This window comes from Falco punctatus, assembly GCF_963210335.1.
Source record: "Falco punctatus genome assembly, chromosome: 5".
Taxonomy (NCBI): domain Eukaryota; kingdom Metazoa; phylum Chordata; class Aves; order Falconiformes; family Falconidae; genus Falco; species Falco punctatus.
The window spans coordinates 17,476,076-17,499,308 of NC_137584.1; the positions used below are offsets into that span (position 1 = coordinate 17,476,076).

The window sequence follows — 23,233 nt, forward strand, 5'->3', positions numbered from 1 at the left end:
CACAAGAAGAATGGGCCACAACCCGTTCCAGCCTAAAGGCACCGCCTCCAAGGTCAGCCAGAGGGGGTTACAGGGAACACCCCTATGGTAGATATTGAAGGTCCTCCTCATCTGTGACCTCATCTCAAAGACAATTAATAGCCTGTGGTCTCCACATAAACAGCAACAAGACAAGTAATAGTCCATTTCTTTTCTATCCTAGGGATTACTGCTCATGATTATCCTATGTACTACTTGTATTTCCTATAACATTGGAGTGACATTGACATTAGTATTATTTTATAACACGGACTTAAAAAAACAGAGACAAAAAACCTTTGGCAAGCATTGTCTATAAACCATTCAAAGATGATGTTCTGTTGGTTGTATTCATTGCTGTGTGTAACTTAAAAAGCATGACACTGTTACAGATCTTGAGTCTCTCTACATACTAGCTAAGGCTGAGTTTTTGTTTAGAGTTGCTGAAAGACTGTAATATGATTTTTTTTTCCTTTTTTTTTTTGAACCAGACAATAATCAAGCTGTAGATAAGATGTTTTAACCTGTCTTTTTTAATATATGTTAGTTTAGATTAAGATGTTCGATATTAAGTTTGTAAATTTAATTTTAAATGCTGTTTTAATGGGGTTGAAAACAAGCAGCTACTGTATGTATGTAGCTAACTGAATTTGTTCAGTGTTTTAACCTGTATTTGTTAAAAAAAATCACATAAAGTTCCATGTGTAAGCTTCTCTAAATAGGAAACCATAATTTTGTCAAATATGTTTGCCATAATTTGTCAATAAAGCTGAAACCTTTTGTAACAAACTAAATTTGGAATTACTTGTTTTCTAGCTTTAAATGCCTGCTTTATTTCTTTTTCAAGAGATGCCTAAAATGGTTTTTATATAAAAATTACAAAAATGAACCCAAGCCTGTTTTAAGATTTTTTGTGTAAGACTTTAAAAGTTGTATTAATAACTTCTGGTTGTTAAATAATTTAAAAGTTAACAAACTAAACTGTTACATGAATCATGGTTAGTATCCACTAATGTATAACATGTTAATGGAAAAAAATGCTTTAGAACAATAAATGGATTTTAAACTATCCTCTAAGCTTGATCTTGCTAAACACAAACTCTGATTGACTTGTTTGTATTAGCATGTCTCTCGTGAGAATGTAATGGAGTTTAAAGAGGTAAGATTACCACTTACCACTGTTAGACTGTCTAAATGCTAGTTCTTCAACCTTTGAGTTTCCCCGCACATTAAATATCCCATTCAACATGTAAGCATTGCATAGATTCACCTATTTGTTTTCACTCAGAAGAGTGCGTTGACTGCATTTTTCGTAGTATATAACAATTTGTCTTGATAAACAAATCATCAGTGTCACTGCCCAGTTGTTGGTACTCAACTTCAAAAACTTTATTTGTAATTTTCAGTGCTAAATATCACCGCCCTTGAAGGCAGTTTAGAGGGCTGATATTTCTTTTGAGACTATCAGACTTGATGGCTGATGATTATTAAGGAAATATGTCGCAGGACTCAAAGGATGACTAAACGTTAAACAGGTAACACTAATAGTAACTCTGTAATTTTGAGTATGCAACAGTAATGTTAAATATTCTCAGTTATTAAGTTACTGATAGTTAAAAAAGTAAACCTACCAAAAGATAACAAATAGGTATATAGGCTATTAAAACAACTAATTAACATTAACTAGTGACAACAAAATTATTCTACAATATATAACCCTCAAGGTAATAAACAGAACTAAAATTAACAATAATAGTAATGCAACTCTTGCTAACTACAAATATATAACCTAAATTTTGATGAAAAAAGAGAAGAAAAAAAAAAGAACAGAAGACTTGATGATAGGGATGCCAAAACTGTTAATCCTTTAAATACAGTCTTTTTGTTTACAGTGGCTTTTTGTCAATGTGATTGGTTTACTTTTTTGATGAGAATAAAGTACAGGCCTATTTCTGTTCAGTTTGTGAACAAAATCTCTTGCAGCTGGAGTTGCATGCTAACTCTTTTTGAATAGTTTATGAAGCGTATATTTTGTCATTTAAAGTGTTGAAATTAATTCAATAGGCTACATGATGGTTACATTGAGTTTATTCTGTCTCACTATTTCAGGGACTCACAGGCACTGGACAGCAAAGCAGCAGATCTGCTGAGAAGTGGACAGGTAAGCTCTGCCACATCTCAGGGTTTTTTTCATATTCCCCATTTTATCTGTGCATTTGTTTTTACTAACACAGAGAGACATATTCAGGTAGAGTTTTAAAACATATAAAAACAATTCTTCCCAGCAATGTTTCTTTGCATAGCAGCAGAGTGATTACGGTATAACGGCAATCAAAACATTTGCTTTTATATGCTATGATACCCTTCATTTAAATCAAAGAAGTGTTGCTGTCTAGCCTTTTAACGGTAAATATTAAGATGGTGTACTTTATAACTGCTCCTCTAAAAACAAGAGCTGGTGTTTTTTAAAAGCATGCCTACGTTATGGAAGCAAACTAGTCACGTGACGTAGAAAAATACAATACTGGCTTACCTTTGCTTCTCAAAATATTTATCATTTCTTCCTATGACAAAAGTATCTATAAAGAGACTCTTTCGCATGGCAGGTTTTTAATTTTTTTTGTGCTTTAGAATGGCAGAGACATTGATGGTATTACCATGCAACGGCACGTATCAAGGCATAAATTTCTATATTTCTCTGTTAAATATGTTTCAGAATAGAAGTGTATCTTGGGTAACCTTCTTCTATAGACTTCAGATTATAGATGAGATTTCTGATGAAAGACAAATGTCATTGCTGGAAACATTTTTAAAAAAATTCAACTCAGTTGACAACCTTATTGACTCAGAAGTGTCAACCTAATCACAATACAAAAAGTACAAATTCTCCTCCTCTGTCATGATTGTTAAACTAGGTTAGAGCCAATACACAAAACTGATAGCGTTGCACACCAAATAGACAATCCCAGACACATTTATTACTCTTGCGTCTTTTCCCATGATTGTGGTGTGGCTGATTTAACGTTTCCAGTTTTTGGTGTAGTCAACAGTTACTTACAAACCACAAACTGTGTTGTATAGCGAGATATAAAGGGCTTAATTTTCTTCAGGGTTGCCTCAAGACCTGTGTAAATTGGTTTGATTTACGTGCTACAACCACTCTACAGGCCAAAGTGGTATAACTTGCCTTAGAGATTTGCCTGCATATTACAGTCACATCAGCGTGAGCATACCACTGTAGTAAAAAGCTTCTGTCTACCCACCTTGCATATAGTTATACAAATGCGGTTCAGTCAGTATATGTTATATCTATACAGGCAAGAAAAACACGTTCCACTGCTATAAATACAGTTCCATACTAGTACAACTGTGATTATAGATTATTATACATTAAAGATTTTACTATATAGGTATTTCAGGAAATGCTCATCTGCCTTACTGATTAATTACACAAAACTGTGATCAGGTCATACCTGATATAAGAGACATCCAGGGCAAAGCACATAAAATTAATTTCTCACTTGTGCATCAGATTTTTATGTGAGGCTAACTACTGTGAACGCCTTTAGGATGGACTCCAAAAAATACAGATTTATAGCAGAGCAGCACTGTCTCAAAGTCCACTTTGCAGCCATTATTTTTGTAGATTGAAAAAAACCCCTGCAGAATATGTCAGTAAAATAATGCTTTGTCAAATATGCTCATACAAGGGTAAGTTAGTAAGTCAGTGCAAGCAACTTTTTATGCAAAAATATTTTGTATTGATTTTTAGAAAATTGGTGTGAAAAATTACCTATGACTGCATGTGCTGTTCTGGGCTATGAAGTGTATTTCACACCAGTTTCTGAAGAAGTCTTAGAGTTAATCAGATATGTCTTTAAACAAAAAAACCCCACCTTCTTAGGTTGTGAGAAAGTAACAGGAAGAGTGTGATTGTTCTAATTAACAGTCATCTTTAGCTCTTCCATGAAATGCTGTGATGTATTCCACACATCTACCAGTCAGGTCAGCCATAATTCTGAGGTCCTGAAAACTTACATGCATCTTCAGAAAACACAGGACTTCACTTGTGCTACAGATAATTTCAAGACACTAGTCACCAACCAAAAATTTTCTTTGGATGAATTCACATACCAAGTAGTTTTGTTTGTAATAGAAACAAAAACTAGTATAAAATATCAAAACAATGAGTAAGAAACATGGAAGAGAGAACCAGAGCTGAAATAGCAAAATGTCTGTTAAAAGATTACTAAGATATTTTTTTTCCAGGTTGACCTTGTCTATAGAACAGTTTGATCTGTAAAAAAAAGTAGTGCATTATAATTTTCAGCACTTAAACCAGCAGAATATATTATTTTACAGAATTGTGCTAAAATATTCTTAATGGTACCTCTGCAACATCAAGCAAAATATTTTTTTCATGGGATTCTTTTTAAAATGGAACTATCTACTTTTAAAAAATTCTGTGCTTTCAAGAGATAGTACATAATATATGCACTCCTGGATGAAAACCCCTATTACCCTAAATAGGTAGGCTATTGCATTACAAATGCAAACAATGCACATTCCAAAAAGTATTTGTTATTAATAGAACCAACGAGCCAGTCTGGAAATGGATTTCTGGAGGTGGGTTGTGCAACATTTGACAGTCCGTTTTGTTGGAATGGTGGCTGGATATTGTAGTGGATGGCACAGTGACAGAATCTGCAGCTTCATATCTCATGCAGTCACAGCTTCCCTTGATGGAAGTTTAGTCAGAGAGGAGGGAGCAATTTTCAAGTCCAGATAGAAACGGAGTAGGAAGAAAGCGTCAAGGGGCTGAGAGCATTGTCACCTGCTCGAGCAGAACCCTCCAAGCTGCACCATCAGGGACAAGCTCCTGGAAAAGTAACAGGTGAGGAAAAATTGCACTACTGGACTATTTTGTCTAGCAGACTTGTTGCATGTATTCAAAAGCCATTCTAACTGAAAAAATCAGACATCCCTAGAGTAGCGACCTTTATCAGAAAATGAAGTGGCACCATGTAACTATTTCTTTACTGTACAGCTTATGTTACAGTGTTTAAACAAGATCTTAAATATTCATATGAATAAATGAAGAACCTTAGGAAGAACAGTATACCTGACCTCACCTCAAAGGATATTGACAATATTTTTCTAGCTCAATGAGGTCCTCAACCTCCTTTCAGAGTAACGGAGCTATAGCCATAAAGCTAGGGGATGCTCTTATTGCACATGCCCCATTCAGTCTATAACCCAGAATCTATAACCATTAGAATTGGGATAATGAACATGTATCAGTGCATCAGTTAGAAGGCTTAACGTGTTATTGTGATAATATGGATTTATGGCATTCCTTGTGAAATATCATCCAGGAGTATTATCTGAAGGTTAAAATCAAGAACAAGGAAGCAATGTATTGTTGCAAATAAACACCAATTCGGTCTACAGTAGTGATATATTTCCCTCATGTTTAACACTAGGAGTGTTGTTTTACGTACTGTTTTTCTAAGAAGTCCAAAATTTTGCAGTAGTCAAATAATACAGGTACAAAATTATAAACGATGGCAAAGGAGAGTCATAGAATAAGCTAAACATAAGAAACAAAAAGTCTTTCTTAACATCTGAAAGAATATGATCCATTGAATGGAAGTCCTAGAAAGTTTTCCCTTTTGCATTGTATTAACTTGAAGAAGCAAGTCAAGATTGTATAAAGGTTAAATAAGGACATCACTGGATATCAGTGTTGTCCATACAAGTGCCTTAGAGATACCTCATCCTCTGTAAAGTTTGTGGGTATATTTCCTTTCTTTTGTGGAAAAAACACTATCAAAAATTAAAAGATAACTGAGAAACTCTACCTGAATTTCCTAAGCAGCTGCATGTTTTGACAGAAAAAATGTTTTCCTGGAATATTGTGAAACGAATACCAAATCTAAACAAAGTTACAATCTCCCTACTGAATCTATTTACTAACAACTTTCTAGCAAAGATATTAAGGAAAATAGGTGATTTTTTTTTTTTCCATAAGTATTACCTGAACTCTTTTATAATGCCGTAGAACTTCATTGGTGAATGGCTCAAGAAGGTGAAGTAGTTTGGGAAAAAATTTCATATAGTCATAATCACTTCTCCCTATGTCAGAACATATGTATTTTTAGGGTTCAGGAAGGCAGAGTTCATTTGTAGATACAGTTTATCAAATTAGGAATAAAAAAAGAAAGAATCTGACTAAGACATTACAAAGGTTTTTTAAAAAAAGCAATAATTTTGGTTTACAAAAATTGAAAAGGCTGGCTGTAATTAAAGACCTGTTTGGAAGAATGAAGATTGTATTTGTTACTATTTCAAGTCATCCTCTGTTGTCAACAGATCAACCAAAGTACAAAAAGAACCCTAATTAATAGAGTAAAATCACAGGAAAAACTGAAAAATATTTGAATGCTAAACAGAAAAATAAGTCTAATGTCTTCTGAAGTTTTTTGTCCTCCATTAAAAACTTAGATGTGCTCTGTGACCTCCATCCATTATTAGAACCCAAGAGTTATCAAAACCAGTATTACATGTTCTCCATTTTACTGTGTTGGTCTACGCAGACAGGAAAGGCGTACAGGTAACTTTCTCAGACCAGTTACAGCTTCAGAGATGATCACCATCTTCCACTTTGTTGTTAGCTAATGCCATTTTTCTAGTCGTTATTATTGCTTATTGGGACCTGGCTGAAACCTTTGAAATCATTAAGCTTTTCCTTTTTCTTCAGGTGGTTTTGCTTCTGATCCTGCAGGTTAAATGCCAACATTCATTGGAAACATTAAGGAAAGCTATTCCCACTGAAAGATTTGCTGGTATATGTAGTAATTAGGTAAATTATGTGCTTTGTTCATGAATATGCTGATATCTTTTAGTGAGGACATGCTGGTGTACAGTATTTATGTTCTGAAACAGTGGCATCTAAAGTGAACTGTGGCTCCCAGTATGAGTATAGGAAAGATTTTCTGTCTTTTCATGATCTCTGGTTGACTAAGAAATTTATATTATGACTCAGCAGAACATTTCAAAATTGTTGAAATGCATCACTATAATAGTGCATATCTGGGACAGAATTTTTATTCACAAACAGAAGCAATCTCTGTCAAGCATGAGAAATGCAGATTTCTAAATTTCTACTAAAAACATGTCACTGTTTTAAAGGTTTGTTTTCCTTATATAAATCCTATCAAAGGGCTGTGTTTAGTACTTATTGAAAGACATAAATGCATCCTGTCCTGAAATAATTGAATTAACTTTGAAATCTAGGATGATTTACCAGAGAATAACAAAATTTATTGAGAAAGCAATTTCAGGCTTTCATATTTCAAACCCGTAAATTAGAAGGAAGGTTTACTGGAGGAATATCAGACCTATGCTGTAATGGTATAGGTCATCATTCACATATTGAAAGGAAAAAATGAAAGAAAATGCTGTGTAGTTGCTTCTTTAAATCCAGTGTATGCCCAAAGAATTTTTCAGAGTGCTGTATAGAAATGATCAGAACTTATCAGAACTTTCTGATATCTTTTAGCAGCATTTGTGTGTACAAGTAGGATAGTGTAAATGCTTGACTGCCCTGGTAAGAGTCGAATCAATTCTAAAAATAATGTTTCTTTTTTCTTCAGGTTACTGCTGTATCCTATTGATTTAATTGAGGTATAGTTTCTTGTACAATGTTATTATAAAGTGTGAGAGCACCTGCTTGTACCATGTCTAGCACCGTTCTTGCCATGCTGGATGCATTAGCTGATGATGGATGGCTTGCTTACAGGAAAACAGTGAATACCTTTGTTATATGCCTTTGCATTACAGGACCTTCACGCTGTGACCACTAACGAGTCAGAGGTGCAAACTGCTGAGCTGCTCATTTATGGCTTCTGAGCATTCTGGGTGCTTTGGTTTTTTCTTTACTTCTGCACAGTAAACAGAAAAAAATATGAGGATATTTTCTATCATAATTTACTACAGTCACTTATGACTCCATAGTCATTGTTCAGCTAACAACTCATTATATTTCTTCTTGAACAATCCTGTACAACTACTGGCAAAATTCAGTGGAAAGGTCTTATGCATGCAGAATCTTTATTTTTATTTTTCCATTTTTTTCCTCTTCTTCCCAGAAGAACATAATTGTTCATATACCTACTCTGACTGAAAGTCAAGGGCACTCTCATTCAAATGAAATGTTGCTATTCTCTGATAATATAGGACTTCAGCTTTGTATCCTTAGAGTATTTACAATTAGTAGGGTTCTTTTTCTTATTCTGCATGGTATTTGAGCATTATATACCTTTTTAATATCTCTATTAGTATCCATGATGTAAAGATACAAACAGCTGGCAGGAGTGCTCTATTATGTTGGATTCCAGTTAAGCAAAATAGGTGTTTGATGGAGAATTCAATCCTGCAGATCTTAGTCGGGTTTCATTCACTAAAAATCCATGCTGACATCAAGGAATGAAAAGGGAATATGAAATTCAGAATTTGATTTGCAGTCATTTCTATAATTTAATTAAGTTCAAACAGAACACATATCTGTTAAGGACTAGAATGTGTCATTCCAGCTGATGTCCTGCTTAGCGGGCAGGATGAAATAACCTTGACCCAGAAAGAGTACTTCAGTTACAATACCAACATCACAATTCTACCTTTTATATCATCAAAACTAATTTTCCCATGTGCAAGAAAAACCCTTAGTTGAAGGTACTTGCTTGGAACTGTAAGTCACCCCAAATCTCAACTTGGCAACCAAGTTCAGCCATTCATGGTAGTCACCCCTTTGTTTTCATAGAGTGAGAACTAACAGCTTTCTGAAGGAGGCACAATTCTTTACATAGTTTTTAATGACAGTATTACTGAACTTGGTTGCAGATCTAAAGCAAAAATGGACTGCCCACTAGACTGTGAAGGCCTGTGGGATATGTGCCTCAGGGAATCTAGCGCTCATTCACAAGAAAGGAAGACAGCTATCTGTTTTTGTAACACCAACTGTGTAACATACTGCATAGCTCTTATAAAGCTTGACTAGCACCTACAGAACTTTAAAAAAATTGCTGCATAGAATTCAAAATGCTTACTGAAGGAAGCAGGCATTTTAATCTCTGCCTTGTAATGGAGAATTAGAAAAACATTGAAGCTGGATGATTTGGCTCAGGTCACTCAGCAGGTCAAAGAGATGTAATAGAGTGCAATTGGCAAAGCAGCAGGCAGGGGTAAGAATTTGCATCAGGAAATGAAATACAGGATGTATTTGGTGCTGTGATTTGTTTGGAGAACTGAACTCTCATCCATGGTGCAGATATACTAGAATCCCTTGAAGCCTGCTGGGCTGTACTAGGCAACTGGATGGAGCAGCTAGCAGAATGTGTGCATGTAGCGAGTATATGTACATATGATAAATTTACATTGAAGAAGCCTGTTATTATCTTTTTCCATTTGCATTATAGCTGTATTTTTCTATATATGCATCACCTATTACTATGGTAAGTTTCTCATGCTGTATGTCTGATGAACAAAAACTTTGTCTCTAAATACTGATAAGGGCTTCAGACTTAATACCTGATGCTTTCCCTGTAGCACTGAGTACAATAGGACTGGACCCTAAAAGCCTACATATTGTTAAACTTTACAGTGCTGACAATTCTAGAAATAACAGAAGTTTTATTTTAGACCATGTTAGGAATAAATTTAGACTCTGGATTAGGTGTGGTTTTTTCTGCTTTGGAGTCTGTATAGACTAATGGTAATAAGATACCTGGCTTTGTAATACATAGTCAACCAAAAGTAACCCTAAGAATATGTTTAAGGATCTACAAAGTAGGTTTAGTTTTTTAATATAAAATCATTTTTATGCCAGGTTCTTCATCCAGACTTATTTGGATGACTTGTTCTCATTCACAGCTCTCATAGATAAGATACAGAACTCCAAAATAAGCTGTACAACTTTAATCTGTCATGCTTCCAATTGTCTCATTTGTTTTGTAAATGTACTGTTGGCAGGGCTCATAATACTATCGACCATTAAGATCACCAGTACTTTCTATAAATCAGCTGCACCCACTTTAAATTAAATTGTCCATGATGGTATCTGCTCAATCCAAGGATTTTGGCCAAAATGCCAGACAGTTCAGAAAAATACAAGGTTTTGGTCATTTACAAAATAACAAAAGTTTTCTTTCACAGCAAATGTCTATGAAAATATATTGCAGACTGTGTGTCACAGTACGCTCTAGTGCTGATTTCTTATACATGAGAGTGTTAAGAACTGCCTTCCTTTGTCAGACCATGCATCTACCCTGTCCAGTGTCTTTTCTTCTATCAGATCCAGAATGGATGCTTGGGGTGCATGGTGGAGAGGTCAGGAGAAATATATAGAACAAGTAGAAGCTCTGTTGGCATTAGCAAATTAAACATCACTAGAATGATCCTATGTTGCCTTCCCAGTGCCCATATTTTTTAACTCCACTGTCTTGCCTAATGTACAAGTACGCAGCTGTGGTAATGTGTAAGGGTTGTGTGCCCAAATAGCTCTTATCCATAGAACCAGTGGCTGACACTCCCAGATGCTGGGGTCTGTGCAGTGGTTTGGGTTATCAGGAAAGAGGAGGGAGTTTCATGACTGAAGAGCTGAGTTTGACTAAAAAAAGAGGAATGGATTATATTCTCTCCAGCAGAGTTTTGTGTGAGGGTAGGCAAATTGCTCAAAGTCCACTAATGCTGTATTTCTTTTTGCCTTGAGGCCTTACAGAAAATCCTGAGGTCTGATTTTCATCAGAATTGCAAGTGGCATCATCAGGAGTTGTGCCTGACTATACAAGGTGTTGTTTAAGGTTAGGGATTTTAAAAAACTAGGCTTGGGTTTCCCAGGTTATGTAACAGTGATAAATGGTTTATTTTAATTCAGAAATACATTAATAAAAATTAGTCAAACTCAAGAGGTATTCACATATTATAGCCACAAGTGGCACAGAAAGCCAACTGCAAAATTTGTAATTTTGTCAAGAAAAATTAAGAATTTTAATAGAGTTAAGCGAATTGAATAACAAGGATAAAAGAAATATCGAACAGCTGTTCTTTCAGTGCCTTTTCTTATTCATGAAATCAAGAGGGGGGAAAAAGCCTCAACCATTTTAAAATCTATATCAAATGTATACATGAAGGGAGCTGAACTAGGGTTTCACTGACCCATAATTCAGATTTATCTAACTTCAGAGCTCTTGGTTTACCTTAACTGTTTCTTTTGCAAGCCTGACATTTATACCTACCTAATACTTTCCATCATAGAAAAATGTTTCTGAGTTTGTGGAAGGGTTTAAAGTTTACAAATTGAATGTTCTTGTAATTTGTAACAGGAACTTGCTTTTGGTAGGGAGAATTCTCCTGAGGGTCCCAGAAATTATTTCTTTGATGCTTTCATGAAAATCTGTTTGATTTGGAGACTATCATAAGGCATCCAAAAAATTACCTTTTGCAGTTTCAGTAAACTTGCTAAAAGCTATAAAAAAATGTCTATACTCCCCTGCCCCACTGATCAAAATTCTTTTCTTTTATGTGAAGTTACCTTAGTGTGGCATTTGGGTAAATATTGAGCATATTTGTCACATAGCCTCAAATATCTAGTTTTTGGCCACTTACATGTACCTAGGGTACCTATACATCCAGTGGAGCAGTCTTTGCTTACAGATAGTAATTCAAAGCGCCTGAGCCAGGCATGCTAGAACACTCTGGATGTGCCTTCTCCCCTTTAGATGGTTGAAGAGACTAGCTAACTAATGCCTTAAAAACAACCCTCCCTCTTTAGCCTAAATCTTCAAATTGTCTCTCAATCCATTGATTTTAATAAGAACTGATTTTAATTAGTCTCTCAAAGACCTGATTATGTTAATATTATCAATAAATGCAACACAGCTCCAACCAACCTGTTCTCACAGGTTCCCATTCTCATCCATACTAGCATTCAGAAGTAATTTGCTAGGATAAATATAATTACTTTGCTGTATTATCTGCATAAAGAGTGTTGGTGTTCAAAAAATTCATTGCCACAAACCTCCTTTTTTATTACATTGATAAAAGCATGTCATACTACTGTGCATGAACCATAAGCCTTCATCTCAAGTAGATGATTGCAGGTGGAGAAAAGGTATTGAAGGCAACACTTCATAAATTTGTAGCATTATAAAAAGAAAGAAGTTAATGAGAAAGCTGAGATAAAATGATATTACTGACGTTCCATACAGTAACTTTACAAATAATGTTCAAAAAGTTTTAAAAGAAATCAAAACCAGAAATGCCAGTATTTAGTTTGTTCCATTTCCTCATTTTTGCACATCCGTTATTTTAGAGATTGTAAGCAGATGATCATTTACTCTTCTATTCTACTTGTGTTTCTTGCAGGGCATAGGGGTATGTCAGAAGTGGGCAGCAAATTGTTATTTTATGTAACTGCTTTATCTCGTAACTTGCAGAATTTGGAAGGTAGTTGTCTCCCAAGCGTTTTCTGTCATCCAGACTAACACTGTGTCACAGAGATGCTGTGTGGATCTACATAAGTCAATTAATCTAAAATATTGTCACAACTGATTTTGCGTTCTTCATTGAATGTGTCTGCCCAACTTTTTCTTGATTTTCAGATTTTTGGAGACTTAGGGGGAAGTACTGTACCTTTTGAACGGTGTTCAGAGAAATGAGCGTGTTCAGCATCATTTGCAATACATCAGTGGGATCTGAAGAACTGAGCCTCAGGTTAGGACTCTTCGCAGCCCTGAGTTCTGGACCTGCCATTACAAACCCTCAACAGGATATGGTGGCACTCAGACTTACAGTGATCTTCCAGTCTATCAGGTGAGCTGTGGTATTTGTCTAAACCCATAGGGTTTAGTTTATGTCAAATGTGAGATAATTCAGCTTACCTCAGTCTGAAAAAAATAGGATTATTTTAAACCAGTTCACCTTATGTTTGCCATTGGAAGAGAGCTCATACACAGTTACCTATGATGCATGTTAGTTTGAGACAGGATAGTCTGAAAATATATGTAAATTCTTATGTTCTCTTTCTGTGGTAAATAATATTTAATCATCTTTCTCACAGAAGTAACATAAAAATAATCAAACTATATTTGTGCAGTGTGTTGAACATAGAAATAGGTTTTAAAAATGCCAAATATTTGGAGAAATCATCTCCTTCGGATTAGTTAACTCATTGAGGTGGTCCTGGTAAAACCAAATTTTGCAGATTCTGGGGTTTTTTTTGCTCTTTCTTTGCTTGTTCATCTAGAAGAACTTTGGTATCTTCATGAGCTGTTGTGAACATACACTTATTAAAATTTCTAAGGCTCAGTTACTGTAGCATTGTCACTACAAACTATGAAAACCTGTAAGAAAGTAAATAAAAGTATATCAGAGGACATCTGGGTGGAAAACAGTAAACAAAAACCAGTCGTACCACTAAGGTTTAAGACAGATACAAATACTTAATTCAATCTCATATCCAGAATAAATTAGGTCTTGCAGAGAGAAGGGTAGCAAGAGGTCCTGTGATTAAAGGCTATGTCCTCTTGTATATACTGAAGAACATCATCTAATTATATTGGAAAGTGGAAATCTAACATTTCCTGAATCTTCCAAACTAAATACTTACATGGAAGTTGTATTTTTCTGTAATAAGCTTATTTACAGCCATATGTCACATAAAAATACAGTTACTGCGTTTAGCTATTAGGGTTTGTTCCTTCAGCAAACAGCATGTGAAACAAAAGGCCATTTTAAGTCTTTGTTGATGGTAGCTAGCAAAAGCAGTAGCAATAGCTAATGTGGAGATACTCTCCTGGCAGATTCCATACAGTGGCAGCAGAAATACCCACCTCAATCCTGTACACACCATCACTTCCCACACTTCCGGTGCAACCACAGTCCTTCCCTTGATTCTTCTGACCATACACCAGAAAACGCACTGGAACCTTAGTCTCCTGCACTGCAGAACAGCATGGTCCTCTTACAGGACTCCATTCCTTGTCATCATGTGTTCTGAATGTGATGACACTTTTCTGCCTGTGCTATTTTTGGATTTGTTCTCTGCAAATGGTGATAAAACTTTGAACTATGCCTTGCTTTAGATGTAGATTTTTCTCTACAGAGAAAGAGCTAAGAGGATGTGGCCAAAAGCTATTCAAACCTAACATGTTTCTAGACTAGAGAAGAAAAAAAATATGTATTTTTCAACATTCCTCCCACTAGCTAGAGCTGGAAATAAACCCTAGGTCACAGTACTCACACTCCAGTTTGAACTGGGATGCGAGATAAAGAAATGAGTGAAAATTTGCAGGTTTCTTAAGGGTTTACTTAGATTACAGCTAAGTGTGTTAACATTGTAGATAATAATCTAAGGCTCTTAGAAGTGTTTTTCACATTATATCAATGTGGAATAAGAAGATTGATGCCTCTATTGGCATTTGTGCTTGCACATAGCAGATGGAAGGAGAAGGGGGAAGCTGTTTGCTCTGCTTCACAAAGAATGCTATTCATCAAAACCAAAATACCTGTACTTATACCCCAGTCTCAACCATTGGACTACATTTCCTAAAGTGGCTTAAAAGTGAGGCATGGAAGTAGGTGATCATTTTCATTCTTTGCCTAAAGAAAATGTTGTAGTGTTCTTGGAAACTCAGCGTAGTGATTCCTTTTGGCTTGATAACTTCAGAGTTTAATAAGTGAAAAAAGTGATTCAGGAGTGTGGAGGACTCATATTTCTAGAAAGTGAACAGAAATCTGCGGAGGAAGAAAGGGAATTCCGTTTTTTCCCTGTCTAAAGCCAGTACTTCATAGTAAAATACCAAGTTTCACCTGCTTTCATGACTTCCTTTACTGTTTCTGACTTTCCTGTTTTTCAGTTATATATATATGTATGTGCATATATACTCAATTCAGGTCCAAAGGGCAATTTAGCCCTTTTCAGGTACGTGTCAAAAACAAGCGGGATGAAATGGCCTCTGCTGTTTAGAAAATGAGACTAGATGCCTAGTGTAGACTATGTAGCTGTCTTTTAGATAATTGAGGTTGGGTGAAATTAATCCCAACCTTAATAATTAGACTTTTAAGGAAAAGAATTTTAAATTTCAGTTATGGGAGATACATTAAAAGCTACAGGTTATGTTTATCATATCGTAATATTAAGTTGTGTGGAGCTGGGGGAACACAAGGCTTGACACATGCTTGTCTTTGGAGTTTGAGGTAAGCCTGGTCTGTGCCTGATGCTCTTCAACGGAGCAAGAGGTTGAGAAGTGGGCACAGAGAAGCACGGCCTGATGCAGAAGAGCTTTCGCTGTGATAGAACAAGCTGTTCAGGCCTTCTCTTTGAGCTCCCCATGTGCAGCATTCACCGCATGGAAACTGGCCTGTGGAGTTTCCCAGAAGTCGATTTTCTGTACTTCTATAACCTTTGCTAATTCTTTCCTCTCATGGCTTTGTTGTTGGACTGCGTGTTTATTAAAGGAATGTGATTTGCTTAGCAGGTACTTGTGTTAATAACCCTCAATATCTTCAAAAGATAGAAACTTCCATCAGTATTTGAGCACTGGAGACATACTTTTGTCTTCAGAAGTGCTGAAAACCTGCAGCTTTCACAAGCCTCAGCTTCAGGTTCTCGAAGATCAGGAGTCATCATTGGTACACAAGATCTACATATTCTCACCCAAAACACCTTTTTTGAACCTCTTGTCTTGCATCTTTATACAGATACTGTGGAAATTAATATATTACAGATTTTGAGACAGATAGCTGGTATTATTGAAAAGCAAAGAAGTACTGAAGATGCATAGATTACGCTAATATCTCACTAATAGCTTGAATTGCAGCTGAAGTGAGCCTACTTTATTTTTCTAAAAGCATCCCTGATGACTGGGATATGTTGCTGTACTCATGCACGGTAGTGGTGGTCTGTGAAAACAGGTAAGCAAATAAGAAGATAAATTGTAGATATATATGGATTTTTCTAAAGGTAGGTAGAATTAAGTGTTGGAGAATATTCAGCACGAAGCTAATAGATAAAAGGCACTGTGGACCATACTGGTAATAAATACATTAAGCTGTTAGTTAATCATAGATCTTGCTGGTGAGTTCTGTAGCTACATCTCTAACTGCTCTGCAGCATGTAGATTCGGGTGACTACACACTCCTTATAACACTGATACAGAGACAAATGGTTAGTTAGGGTCAAATCTAGCCTTTAGGCTGTGTCCTGAACTCTCTTTTCTCTGAAAATCAAATGTTATTTTTAGCTTTTATTGACCCAACCATCTGACCACTCAGCATTAGTTTCTGGTCAAATGCACTTCTCACCCTCTATGTCTATACTGACTGACCAAAGAAGTTGTGTTCTTCAGACATGAAATGGATTTTTATTACTGAGGTCCACAGTGCAGATCACTGGAAGTTATGTAATAATGTGGAAGGACATGTAATTGAAAGGCTGTCAGAAGATAAAAGTGTATCAAGCTTCCCAGAGCGTTCACATCGCAACTCACAAAGTCAGATGACATTGAAATAGCAACTCAGTGTTTAATGCATGCACCTCTGGTGGCTGTGCATCACAAAGTCTGTAGCATAAAATTTCATACCCAAGTTTTCCATTAAAGAAGTTAGCTGTTGCATTTCAGAATAACTTTCTTTCTAGCTCAACTTACCTGCTGAGGACACAGTACTTTGTCCTTGAGTAGGCAGGATTGCTTTCATCTTACTCTTCCCACTGGAGCAGAGAGGATGTAAAGTGTAAGTACATATGGAGCAATGCACACGTGAGTAATTGCAACACAGGCATATATTATTATTGGATTTTTTTAAAATGTCAAGCAATAATGCATGAGAAATAAAAGTAAGTCTGTAACCATCCTGAAATTCTCCTAAATGTGCAGTAACGCCATAAAAGATGCCTGTATTTACTACAAATAATAAAACTGTAGCATCATGCTAATCAAATTCAAATCAGTTCAACTGCATAATTTGCAGTGAAGAGGTGCTTATGAAACACAAAATGAACTCCAGAATGGAAGGTTCATTGCTTCCTAATCAAAAGCAGTCAGCTCTAAACACCAGCCAGTCAGGTGACAAGTTTGTCATTTCTCAGCTGTACTCTTGGAGGGAAGTTACCAAGAAGGCTTGACAGCCTTTAAACTTCACAGAGCATTTTTCGCCTATTTCTGAATGTCATGTTGATCTACAAAAACTCCTGGGAGGCTGGAAGGAGAGGCAGAATAACAGCAGTTCTATTAAAATATATTTGCAGCAATGAATGTCAAGCAGAGTTTATGGTGTGAAAAAAACGTGTAGTTTCTGAAAAGAAATTTTCACCACCCCTCAAGTCTGGTTCTTTCTTGTCTAATTGTGTCCAGCTACTCTGGGGGACTGAGGAGTGCCAATGATTAATTGCCTAGGTGTCAGAGAAGTACAGGTTGGTAATGCATCATTAAAAGCCAGAGATCAGGGTGTCTGAATTCAAATGGGAATCTCCGAGTGAATATATTACTACTATATACAATTAAAAGCTCAAACCAGAAATCATTTATTTTCATAATTTAGAACAATGGCAGCTCTCCAGTGAAAACATATTTACAGTAGTTTTACATAGCTCTCTACAGGCTTAGTACAAAAGGTAGGGACAAAAATTAGTATGCACCAAGGTGGTAGCAGAGAAACCCATCTTTGAGCCATTCTTTCTTTTAATCAGCATGAGCTCTGCAAAATAGGGGAAAGAATTATGAGTAGGTGGACAGCATCTAGGTTGCCAAGGGCAAATCACTCCTAGGGGAATAACTGCAATTTGAGCAACGGAGTCTGACCTTTATGTGACCTGGGATGAACAGGTCTTCTCTGTTTTAGCCCAGCATGAGCAGCAGTTGCTGGGCAGCCAGCCTGAAGTCACTCAGCTATCCCTGTGTGAAGGGCTGTGTTCCTCTCCTTTGGCAATTACACCATTGTCCTGTAACAGTTCTCTGATGTTGACTAATTTCTTCAATTTCACATCCTCAAGTGTGGGATATGTGTTTTAGTAAATTTTGGTATTGGTTGAACTCCTGTTAAGCTTCTGAGGTCCTTAAATTGCTTCTTGGAGGGTTTTTTTGGTCTTGTAACTTAGGTTATAAAAGTAGCACTATAAACATTAATTGAACAGCCATTAAGCAGTATGGGTGTTTGTTTTGGGTTGATAGGGGATATAAAGCTTCATACCCTGTGGTGGAAAACAATTAGATCTGATGATGAACATGCTATTAAATATAGCATTACCAGACTTCTATCAGTTTAACTTTAGAAAATAGCAACCAGCTGTAGCCAAAGCATACGCAAGTGATAGAAAGTGATATTTTAATTGTCATGTCATAGCTTGTTATAAATATTGTCATTTCTAATGTTTTATGCTAATGACAGTGACTAATGGTAGTCATTACCTCCATTCATTCTCATAAAAAAATTCCTCAAGAGAGGATGATCATAACTAGTATGCTGTTAAAAATTAAACTCTATTTTTCTGAGATAGAGAACATTAAAAAACCCAACATTTCAGTACCAAGAGGTTGCCTAGCTAATTTATTTTGTTTTGAGTGTGTTTGACAACTACAGCTGTTCTTAATTGTGCCATGAGTTGAACATATATTCATTTTAGGAATGGTTTTGGCATGCTAACGTGTATACGTGTCATGTCTTTGTATGGTCTCTGCAAAATGGGATAAAAGGTGAATCTCACAGTGGTATACCTGTGGCCAGAAAAAAAACCCTGATGCTGCCGCTGTAGAGCCTTACCATTAAGAACACTGGATTTCCTCATCCATTTCTTATTTCATTTATGAGTTCTGCTTACCTGACAGGTACAGAGTACTTCATTATGTGCACAAACAGAAATGCTTAAATGGATGAAGCAGCTATTTACGTCTGATAGGAGTTAAGTGGGACATTAAATTAATGCCAAACAAGTGAGTGTTCATTTTAGTTTCATTATAAATGGCCGCAGCACAGCAGTAAAGTGTTGACTCTCATGTGCTGACAAGTTCTATATTTCTTACAAACTTCCCTCAGAGCTCAATGTGGAAAGACAAATTCACACTCTGCACGATGAAATTAGCAGCAGATGCATTAATAATTGAATAAGGATCTCTGGAGACACACCATAGTTCAGCAGGAGAGTTGGTGACTGGCTGATTTTAACTAGAGGCTTCTGTCATATGTGTATATATACATATATGCATATACATAAGGCCCAAGTTAAGAGCCGCTGCCTGTATGCAGCCTTTGGTATCAAAGTCTTTTAGAAGACTTTGAAGGTGTATTTGGCATGTCCACAAGCATACTGCTAACCATTACTCTGGACAGCGTGTGGTCTTGCTCATCCCTCCTTTCTCTGTGACTGTTCTCAAATTACAACCAAATTCAACACAATCTGTCTGAATTTGCCTCCAGATGATGAGTTGAGTGACTGAAAGACTTTCACTGTATGCAAGACTCTTGCCATAGACCTCTACACCTGGAGCTCCTATAGAAATGAAACATTTTCCTGAAGTACAAAATGTAGCTTCTCTCAGAAAAGCATTAAGATGCTGAGCTGCCATCTTCATTTCCACCCCTGTAAGCAAAGTCGATGTCCTTTGAACCACATGCATTCCAGATTCTCAGGTTTGGGAAAGCAAGGAAGGATGTGTCTTTTGGACAGTAGCAAGAGGATTGCCAGAAAAAAAACCTGCTCTTTTTAAAGAGCCACTATGCCACCAAGGCAATGATGCAATTACCTTATACTTAAATTATGATTGCTCCTCACACCAAGTAGTATTATGCTTGGAAGACATTGACGAAACAGTGTGACATCTCATAGACAGCAATACACTGGGGTAATTTCTCATGGGCTTAAAATCAGCACTTTATTGCAGTAGTGCCAAGAGAGTGATAGCAATTTTAATAATGTAAGAATTTGTCCCATTTAGAGGAAAAGTAGCAAATTTAGCACACTGTTACTAGAATAACTCCAGATAGTTGTCAGCTCTACTCACTGTCTGTGCAGACTTCAGTCACTAGTTTCAAGTTGCACAGGTTGAACTGACTTCTGTGTTTTGCTTTCCTCCACTTACAGTTTATTTTATAAATCTCAGCATCTGGGAAACAGAAAAATTGAACTTCAAAATATCTATGAGTGTATTTTCTGGAGTTTCATCAACTAAAGGAAAGCTAATCTTAGGTTTCTGTAATATATTGCAATATTTTTAATAAGCTATAATATGATTTAATGAAGTGATACTGTTTTTAAAAACAATACTAATCAATATAAATACTAAGTTCTATTCCTTCTCTTTAGATATGCAACTCTTTTTATTCAGTAACAGTGGATACATTACTTATTCCATAAAAGCCTGGTATCAGTCTTGTCCTAATCAAAATATTGGATTTGAGATCTTTCTAGTATAAGAAACATTTAAACAGTTTCTGTTGTCAGTTGAAATAGGAGGTAAGTCCCAGAGATTCATATTTGTCTAACAAAATGATGTCTCAATCTATTAGACACCCTGCAATATCCTGCAAGTGTCTTAGCTGAGGAAAGAACAGTCCATTTTTTGCTTTGTGATGTTGGACGACACTAGAGAGAAGGGAATATCAGATGAAAGAGTAAACATGCTAAAAGAATACCCTGGTTTCAGGATCATCTTCTTCTGAGGTTCTTGAAACAAAGATGTGGAAATTAAATTGGATTTACATATGCATTTTTAGTGGACAGAGGTAACTTTTCAGAATAATATTTTTCATTTGATTCACACACGTATAATACATTTCATTGCTATTTTTAAAAAGTAATGTTATCATCATCTGAGTTTTTGAGGAAGAGACTTAAATAAGGTCACGTACTGGTGAATGAGAAGAATACACATGAATTGCATAGAGCAAAGAGGAATAAAGAAGCTGTATTAATGGGGACAGGGAGAGAGAGATCATGAGTCATTAAGTATGGCTTTATGCTTCACATCTCTCTGCAGTGGGTTTAATCCTCTTAACTGCTTTCCATTCATTCTGTTATTCCCATGGAATAGAAGTCTAAGTCTGCTCCAGGTTTAGTCATGAATGTTTTGCAATCCAATAACCTTTGTATCTTTTGTTAACATATACAAGGCACGTCAGAGGTGCCACTGTTTATTCTTAAAATCTGATGTAATCGCCAATTTTTGCAACTCCGGGCAGTTATTCCTGTAGAAGCAGAGATATTTCTAAAGCCTTTTAGTGAAGGAATAAACCAATGGCTTTCATTCAGGTTTTGCAAGTCACCGGATGTTCAAAACACCACAGCAAATTAAAAGAACCCCTTCTCTTTTGCTATCACAGTAATTTTGCACTTGAATATATGATGATTTGCTAATATAAAAGCTATTGAGGAAGACAGAGTGATTTTCTTCTAGCACTGCCTTGAAAAGTAGTAATAAATGTTGCGTTTCAAATTACAGCTTTCCTTGAAATGTGACTTCATTTAAAAAGAAAAGGCATCTTGAGCATGAGATTTTTCTCCCTTTGTGACTTCAAATCAGAGGTAATCCATTTAGAAGTAAAAAGATAATTTTCTAATTGCCAATCCAGTAACCTCAGCCTGAAGATTAAGTGGGTGCTTAAGTGGTTTATGCTTCATCACTAATATTGAAGCTTCTGCAAGCCAGAAATGCTTTTTCCCTTGTAAATTCACAACCTTGTAGTCTTCATACTTCTCCTCAGTTGCCCCTTCCTGTTATTATTATGCGTCTTCTGAAATGTTTTTCAGGTATTGTTTAGATGCATCATTGGAATAAGTTGGAAAGTCTCTTGGTACTGCATTCATATATTTGTACTTTTGTACAAATTTCCCAGAAGAATAAATCATACCTTAGACTCAATATGTGAAATGGTAGGGGGAAAAAACACACCTTTTTTTCCATTTTTTTCTGAACTTGAGTGCAGTTGTGGTGAAACAGGTAAATGCTGCACCCTCCATAAGACTCTGCTGACCACAAGCTCTAGGCACAGCCAACACAGCTGAAGCAGAGCAAGGTGCTGCAGCAGAAAATTATTACTGCTAGAAACTGGACAGAATATCAGTTCTTTCCTTGGGAACTCTTGGGATGACGGTTTAAGTATGGATGGTGTCTCCATAGGGAGTCCCAATCTACTACAAAACACATATAATGTCACTGTGCATATACAAATTATCCTCTGAGGGCTGCGATAGCTCTGCTGAGCTGGCAGGACTAAAAATTCAACACAGTCCCAACAGAATGTATCTGATTTCTTTCTTGCCCACCCTGAGAAGAGCAAGGGAAAGTGTTTCCATATATTGCCTGTAAACCTTTGAACTTCACAAATCAGATGGGATGCCAGTTACATGGAGTGATCCAAGCATCCGCATAGAATGATACCCCTTTGTTCATCCCAGCAAGTAACGCCATAGTTCTTTTTCTTCTTCTGGTATTTGAGAAAGTAGGACCTATTTTTCAAGTGTTCCATATGAGAAGTACAGTCTTTCCTGATCACAGAAAAAGGTGTGTAATTTTAACAGCTTTTCCCTTCTATTTTCCAATCTATTGAAAAGGACTTTCCTCTCTCATGGTCTTCACCAATTTCCTAACATTTCTTATTCTAATTAGTGTCACTTTTCTCACTTCACTTCTGTCTTTCTGATTACACATGGATAATGCATGAGATGTCTGCTGACTTTGGAATTAAAATGTCTATTTTGAACTTCACTGTGCAGAAATGTCTAAAATAGGACAGCAGCTTAACACATGAAGTTCTGAAGTCTTCAGTATCGCACAGTGGACCAGCCATTAAAGAAGCAGACGTTTTCTTTAAAGGTCTCATTTAGAAGCTGACTTTCCCACTGCTGGAGCAGTAAACCCTGTCTTGTCTTTCAGGTACTCTTGTGAAAAGCCTGTCTCCCACACGGTACGAGTTCTTCCTCTCTGGCGTCCTTTCTTCTCTGTTACCCTACCTTTGCCAATCACTGCTCCTCTGGAGTTGATGTGAGATTTGCATATAGATATATTAAAGCAGTTTTGGTGAAGGTAGGCTTTTGCAACTTAAAAATGGCAGTCTTTCTGTGGAATAGGATGAATATTATGATATTAATAAATAGTGGTTACAAGTTTAATCCAAGCTGGAGGTCCGTTCCATGTATTTTTATCCTCTTGTAAAGTAATATTCA

At 36.3% G+C, this 23,233-nt stretch overlaps 1 protein-coding gene across 16 annotated transcripts in view; it reads left to right on the top strand.

Annotated features, from left to right (window-relative positions):
- Positions 1-23,233, top strand: part of KHDRBS2 (KH RNA binding domain containing, signal transduction associated 2) — a 402,639-nt gene that overhangs the window by 372,607 nt on the left and 6,799 nt on the right. Inside the window, exons 9-11 of one of the 16 annotated variants that reach the window (XR_013928541.1) lie at positions 1-19,004; positions 21,510-21,592; positions 22,784-23,233. The exon at positions 22,784-23,233 is cut by the window's right edge and continues 6,799 nt beyond it. Coding sequence is in view for 1 of the 16 variants with exons in the window: in XM_080389900.1 (XP_080246026.1) it covers positions 1-98 (98 nt within the window). In the remaining 15 variants the exon portion in view is untranslated. The other 15 variants (XR_013928542.1, XR_013928548.1, XR_013928549.1 and 12 more) reach the window with 15 other exon arrangements.